Below are 6,929 nucleotides of genomic sequence, written 5' to 3' on the forward strand. Positions count from 1 at the left end.
CAGCATAGCAACCGTAACTAGGAAGTCAGTCAGGCCACACCAGTTTGTATTTATTTGAGTGTTTATTTTTTATAAGTTGCAGGTTGCATTGCAGGTTATGTAATTACTTACAATAAAAGATAAAACAAACAAAACAAATATGTTTTGTTGTTGTTGTGTAAGAATATTATGTATTGTAAAAGTAATTGTAAGAATACAAAAAATACAAAAACCAAGATCACATAAAACCAAGATCACATAAAATGACCTTCATCAACCAAAGTCCCAGAGCATGAAGGACATTTACTGCGTGTTATCATCATGTTCTCCTGTAGAAGTCGTCCAGGCTGCCCAGACTAGACCCAACACCCCTGGCAGCCCTCAGTCTAGCACGCCCGTCACCTAGTGCAGTACAGCCCTCCATGATGTCTAGCATGCCTACAGCACAGCCCTCCATGATGTCTAGCATGCCTACTGCAGTACAGCCCTCCATGATGTCTCACTACAACACTAACACAGCTCAAAGCAGAGTTTATCAGATGGTTTATAACAAGCGGTTTCTAGGAAGCTGTAAGATGCCAGCGTGTGCAGGATCTTAAATCGGTTTCTCGCAGATCCAGGAAAGTCTGTTTCCACATGGGAAGTCATTCCAACCGACTCTCAAGATCATAGCACAGTCTTCACCACCATTGACATCATTGGGCTCCCCAGAGTTCCAGTACCTGAACAAACAGTCAATCTGTCAATCCATCAAGATGTGTTCTCAGACCTTGTATTCATTATATGAAGATGTTTTTCTCTCACGTTGTGGTCAGTGGGGTCCCGTCCACCCATATCCAGGTCCCTTCTGTCTGCTGGTCGGTCAGACCGATCCACATCCAGCTGGATACCACAATTCTCGTGATGAATTCCTGTGATGAATTCATTGAAAAATCTTTGTTATTGGGTTTACTTATCGTTAGTTATATTATTACATTACATTATTTGAGCAGTTGCTCCACTTATTAGTCTCAGTTTCTCTCTCTCTCTCTCTCTCTCTCTCTCTCTCTCTTTCTCTCTCTCTCTCTCTCTCTCTCTCTCTCTCTCTCTCTCTCTCTCTCTCTCTCTCTCTCTCTCTCTCTCTCTACCCATCTCTACCCATCTCTCTATCCATCTCTCGCTCTTTTTCTCCCTCTCTCTCTTTCTTGCTCTCTCGCTGTCCGTCTCCATCTCTCTCTCCATCTCTCACCTGTTCCTCCCTGGTGTTGATGACCGCCAGCTCTGCTCCTCTCTCTCTACAGTCCAGCCTGCTCTCATTCCACATCTTGTCCTCAGTGGACAGGAAGTAGCAGCTGTGGCCGAAAGCCGTCCACTCCTTGGTACTTCCTGCAACACAACGCAAACCCACATTATCCTTTTTTTGATAAGATATATTTTGGGGCATTTTCAGAATCAGAATCAGAATCAGAATTCGGTTTATTCGCCATGTATGTTATACAAACACAGAATTTACTGTGGCAGGGAGGTGCAAAACACTAAACATATACAGATCTTAAATTAAGTAAAAGTACAAAAGTTTAACTATTTCTAAGAACTAAAGAATCTAAGAATACAACAATTTAAATATAAAATAAAATATATATAAAAAATAAACTTATATATATTAACTTATATATATTGTGTGAGTTTTTAATTGAAGTCTGACAGGAAAGGTAGGGAGAGAGAGAGAGAGAGAGAGAGAGAGAGAGAGAGAGAGAGAGAGAGAGAGAGAGAGATGGGGGGTGTGGGGGGGGGACATGCAGCACAGTTTCAAAGCCAGGCCGTTGTGGTAAGACCTCAGCCGACACGGTGAGCAACCAGGGCACCTCATGATCTGTGTCTTACCAAGTCTTCCAAATATCTCACATCCTTGTTCGAACATGAAATCCATGACAACGCATTTCCGCTATTTTATGTTTATTCTTTTTTGTTGTTGAATCTTACCACACAGCTTCCTGGTGAGGTCATCTCTCTCTCTGGTCAGGATGTTGAATCTGGCCAGTAAGAGGGCTCTGTGTTCGGTCGTGTTGCTGAAGGGCTCCAGCTCATCTTTGTCTGTAAAAAGGAAGTTGGGGTGTATTCAGCAGGGCAGAAGAGTTGCAACATCTACCACAGACGGAACAACTGCCCCTCTCTTCTCAAAATAAAGAAGGGAAAGTACCTGACAGCATAACTTGATTAAACAATAACAAGTATTGGTCTTTTCATCGACATTGAATAGAATTCATACGTTTATACAGATAACAAGTAAATGCTAACTTGCAAGTACAGTAGGTTGTCAATTATATGAAATACATTAATAATTATTAACTATGATGATTTAAATAATGAATTATAATAGTACAATCAAGATCAGTAGAATACAGGACACAAGCTAGTTTGAGTTGGAAAAAAAGAGAGAATTTTGATTTTGTTTTTGCAATTAAACAGAAATCAGTTGGTCTTTGTTTGATCTAGATAGTTTGAATAGTTGTATTCCATACTGGATTTCAAACTGACCTCAACATGCATGTTTGTATCTTAACTACACAGAGGTTCTACTGAGAGAACATTGTTGATTTGCTGCATCATGTAGACATTTTACGTCAATAGGAGTTTCATTAAAACTTTTCTTCCTGAATTGCAACTCTATTGACGTCACTGACATATCCTTCCTCCTGTCTGAGATATTTTACAATTCCCCAGACTCACAGAAGGCCAGACGGAGGGAGATGTTGAGAGTGGCTTGTAGGACACACAGCAGCCCAAAGCTCACGATGACCCACCTGTAGGACCCAGTCTCTGAGGGACAAACACACACACACACACACACACACATACAGACTCTCTCACACACACACACAGACTCTCTCTCACACACACACATAAACACACACGACACGCATACACACAAAAACACACACACATACACACACATAGAGCATCAATACAAACACATGTACACATATAAATAATTGCTGTATAAATGTTAAAAGAAGAGATTGCACCTTCTGAATCAAAGGTAAAGTAACATGCAGGGTCTGTCATACCTGACTTTGGGGTCTTCTCTTCAGCCTGGTCTGGGGTCTGTGTGTTTATGTACTCCGCATCCATCTGCTGACCTCTGAACACAGCCATCCCTACCAACTCTGTTCTTACTGGTTCTGTGTAGAATATAAACATGTCAGCCACATATGTCACAATGTGACTCTTCCTCTTTCTTGCTGCGTCTGTTCTTCTTTCACTGTTCTTCCTCCTCCTGTCTTCTCTTAACCCTCAGCAGTGTAATAACTGATCACCGCAACCACTCAGCACGGCAACTGTAACTCAGAAATCAGTCAAGGTCAAATCAGTTTGACAAATCATTTATTTCCATGTCAGTTTTTTGATTTAACATGTGTGTGTGTATGTGTGTGTAGACACAGACTCTAACCGACACACCTGTTCCTATGTAGTGACCACAAGAGGGCGCTGCTGGCAGGGAAACTGTGTAGAGAGACAACAGGATGACAGCAGGCATGCAGAGGTGCAGAGCTTATTGTGTGTGTGTGTGTGTGTGTGTGTGTGTGTGTGTGTGTGTGTGTTTGTGATGTGTGGTGTGTGTGTTTGTGTCTTTGATGTGTGTGTCTGTGGATGTGTGTGTCTGTAAGTGTTTGTCTGTAAGTCTGTGTCTGTGGATGTGTGTGTCTGTAAGTGTTTGTCTGTAAGTCTGTGTCTGTGGATGTGTGTGTCTGTAAGTGTTTGTCTGTAAGTGTGTGTGTGTGTATGTGTGTGTCTGTAAGTGTTTGTCTGTAAGTCTGTGTCTGTGGATGTGTGTTTCTGTAAGTGTTTGTCTGTAAGTCTGTGTCTGTGGATGTGTGTGTCTGTAAGTGTTTGTCTGTAAGTGTGTGTGTGTGTCTGTGGATGTGTGTGTGCCTTCTCTTCCCTGCGCTTTGAGAAGATGGTTGGGTGAGCCTGTATTGATCCCTACAGAGCTTAAGACAAATGGGATGCTTCGATCTGCCCGTCGCCTGGGCAACATGACAGAACCAGAACACAAGAACTGCCTTGTCAGCACAACATTATGGGACCTGGGTGTGTGTGTTGGTGCCCTTGTGTACATGTTTGTATGTGTGTGCGTGTGTGTGTGTGTGCCAGGGTACAACAGTGTTACTTCTGGACATGATGGATTGCTCTGGGGAGTTCAGTTGTCATGGCAATTGACATGTATGGTATTGAGGAGCATGAAACTTTAATAGAGTCAATTGTTTGGGGGGGGGGGGGCAAAGGAGTGAGGTGGTGGTGGGGAGGGAGGCAAGGGGGGGAAAGAGGGATGGAGGGGATGCGAGTAGGAAGGAGAGAGAGATTTAGAAAGTCAAGGGGCATCCACACACACACACACCTCCACCCCTCCACACCTCTCCACCCCACCACACACACCTCCTCCACCACACACACCTCCTCCACCCCTTCACACACCTCCTCCACCCCTCCACACCTCTCCACCCCACCACACACACCTCCTCCACCCCACCACACACACCTCCTCCATCCCTCCACACCTCTCCACCCCACCACACACACCTTCTCCACCCCTCCACACACACCTCCTCCACCCCTCCACACACACCTCCTCCACCCCTCCACACAAACCTCCTCCACCCCTCCACACACACCTCCTCCACCCCTCCATACACACCTCCTCCACCCCCACCACACACACCTCCCCCTCCACACACACCTCCTCCACCCCTCCACACCTCCTCCGCCCCTCCACACCTCCTCCACCCCTCCACACACACCTCTTCCACCCCTCCACACAACCTCCTCCACCCCTCCACACCTCCTCCACCCCTCCACACACACCTCTCCACCCCTCCACACACACCTCCTCCACCCCTCCACACCTCCTCCACCCCTCCACACACACCTCTCCACCCCTCCACACACACCTCCTCCACCACACACACCTCCTCCACCTCACCACACACACCTCCTCCACCTCTCCACACACACCTCCTCCACCCCTCCACACACACCTCCTCCACCCCTCCACACACACACAACCACCACCCCTCCACACACACCTCCCCCTGTGGCCCCAACAGAAAAAAAGCATAAAACATCTCTGTCACTCTTTCATGTCTGCAGCTGAAAGAGAAAAGCATAAAACATCTCTGTCACTCTTTCATGTCTGCAGCTGAAAGAGCTGAGGACACACACAAACGCACACACACCACACACACGCTATCACAACATGACGTCTTGCAATCCATGAGTCTTGAGTTTATTCTGGTATTTGAGGTTTTGTAGTATTACAATGGTAGAATTACACACACACACACAACACACACACAGTGTGTCATTGTGGTTTAGGTTGTCCCCAGTGTGTCCTCACCTCTTAAGAGAGATGAAGGAAGTGTTCTGTTGCTTAAGTGGCTGTGTGTGAGTGGGTGTGTGTGAGTGTGTGTGTGTGTGTGTGTGTGTGTGTGTGTGTGTGCGTGCATGAGTGTGTGTGTGTGTGTGTGTGAGTGAGTGAGTGGTCCATTATTGCGTGTGTTGGTGTCTCGACTCAGTATAATGAGCTGTTAGTCTGCAATGAGATGACAAATCACATACCTGAGGCATGCTTAACGTTTAAAAGTGACAGACAGCATTAGGAGAAGGTGTGTGTGTGTGTGTGTGTGTCAGACAGCAGGTAACAGGGCTTGACAGGCTCAGTACCAGACTCGGGGTCTGGGTGTCAACACTGGAAATCCTTTGCAGCATCTCCATGGCGATGGGAAACACACACACACTCACGTAGGACATTCCACACACTTACACACGCTGTATACATGTTCTCATATCTGACCTCTCTCTCTCTTCCCATCCCCTCTCTCCCCCTCTCTCCCCCCCCCTCCTCTCTCCCTTTCCCATCCCCTCTCTCCCCTCTCTCTCTCTCTTTTCCCATCCCCCCCTCTCCCCCCTCTCTCTCTCTCCCTTCCCATCCCCTCTCCCCCCTCTCTCTCTCTCTCTCCCTTCCTCATCCCCCTCTCTCTCCCCTCTCTATCTCTCCCTTCCCATCCCCTTCTCTCCCCCTCTCTCTCTCTCCCTTCCCATCCCCCCTCTCCCCCCCTCTCTCTCTCCCTTCCCATCCCCTCTCTCCCCCCCCTCTCTCCCTCTCTTCTCTCTCCTCCCTTCTCCCCTCCTCTCTCCCTCTCCCTTCCCCTCTCTCCCCCTCTCTCTCCTCTCCCCTCTCCCTCCCTCTCTCCCCTCTCTCCCTTCCCCCCCATCCCCCTTCTCCCCCTTCTCCCCCCCCAGTTTATCACTAGATCAGGACGTGAGTGATCCCTGGTTTTCCCATCCAGGGAGTTTCCTTCCCCTCTCAGTGGCCCTTTGAGGGTGTGTGTGTGTGAGTGTGTGTGTGAGTGAGTGTATGTGTGTGTGTGTGTTTGAAGTTTCCCCTCTTCTCGTCCTGCTCTAGGCAGAATAGTTGTTTACTTTCTACATCAGCCTGCTGGAGGTCTATCTGACACACACATGCACACAAACACACACCCCAACGCACGCTTTCACGCACGCAGACACACAGACAGACAGACAGACACACATGTTCCAGTGTCACAGTTACATTGATATATTATATATTATATATTGATAAAGGTCAGTTTCCATCTTGGACACGATAGGCTGCCGCTCTCCAGACCTCCAAGTCCTCACTTCTGTCCTGCTCCAGCCTGGCTGAGACAGGCCGGTGTGGGACGTCTGTTCCCCAGCCAAGGGCCCTCTTCTATCTGGGCATGTCTGGGCCTGTCCCCTCCCTCTCCTCCTCTGGGTTGGAGGACTCAACATCTGTCTAGCACCTTGGGTGTGTGTGTGTGTGTGTCTGAGCTTGTGGAGGCCTATGTGTGCGTATCAGAGTGTGTTTATGTGTGTGTATATATATGTGCATGTGTGCGCGTGTGTTTTTGCATATCTGTGTGTGTGTGTGT

At 47.4% G+C, this 6,929-nt stretch overlaps 1 protein-coding gene across 2 annotated transcripts; it reads right to left on the reverse strand.

The window, feature by feature from the left end:
* Positions 1-49: 49 nt before the first annotated feature.
* On the reverse strand, positions 50-3,262 carry LOC136940116 (CD209 antigen-like protein C). Of its 2 annotated transcripts, XM_067232261.1 has the most exons (6): positions 3,027-3,262; positions 2,689-2,778; positions 1,942-2,052; positions 1,208-1,344; positions 784-890; positions 50-701 (listed from the first exon to the last, which is right to left on the reverse strand). In XM_067232261.1, the coding sequence occupies exons 1-6, from the start codon at positions 3,157-3,159 to the stop codon at positions 575-577; spliced, it is 705 nt and encodes a 234-aa protein (XP_067088362.1). In that variant the 5' UTR covers positions 3,160-3,262; the 3' UTR covers positions 50-574. The 2 variants fall into 2 exon arrangements, with proteins under 2 accessions (XP_067088362.1, XP_067088361.1); XM_067232260.1 differs by lacking the exon at positions 3,027-3,262 and having other exon boundaries at positions 2,689-2,940.
* Positions 3,263-6,929: the final 3,667 nt, after the last annotated feature.

The sequence above is a fragment of the Osmerus mordax genome, unplaced genomic scaffold (genome assembly GCF_038355195.1).
Source record: "Osmerus mordax isolate fOsmMor3 unplaced genomic scaffold, fOsmMor3.pri Scaffold_63, whole genome shotgun sequence".
NCBI lineage: Eukaryota > Metazoa > Chordata > Actinopteri > Osmeriformes > Osmeridae > Osmerus > Osmerus mordax.

What these genes read in the sequence shown, in the direction of transcription:
- LOC136940116 (XM_067232260.1), bottom strand. Translation starts at nt 2,914, where the DNA reads ATGTGTGTGTATGTGTGTGTGTTTTTGTGTGTATGCGTGTCGTGTGTG. An exon ending in CCTCACCAGGAAGCTGTGTG is followed by an intron (nt 1,345 to 1,941) that starts GTAAGATTCAAC and finishes GTTGTGTTGCAG; the next exon opens with GAAGTACCAAGGAGTGGACG. An exon ending in TCAACACCAGGGAGGAACAG is followed by an intron (nt 891 to 1,207) that starts GTGAGAGATGGA and finishes AATTCATCACAG; the next exon opens with GAATTCATCACGAGAATTGT.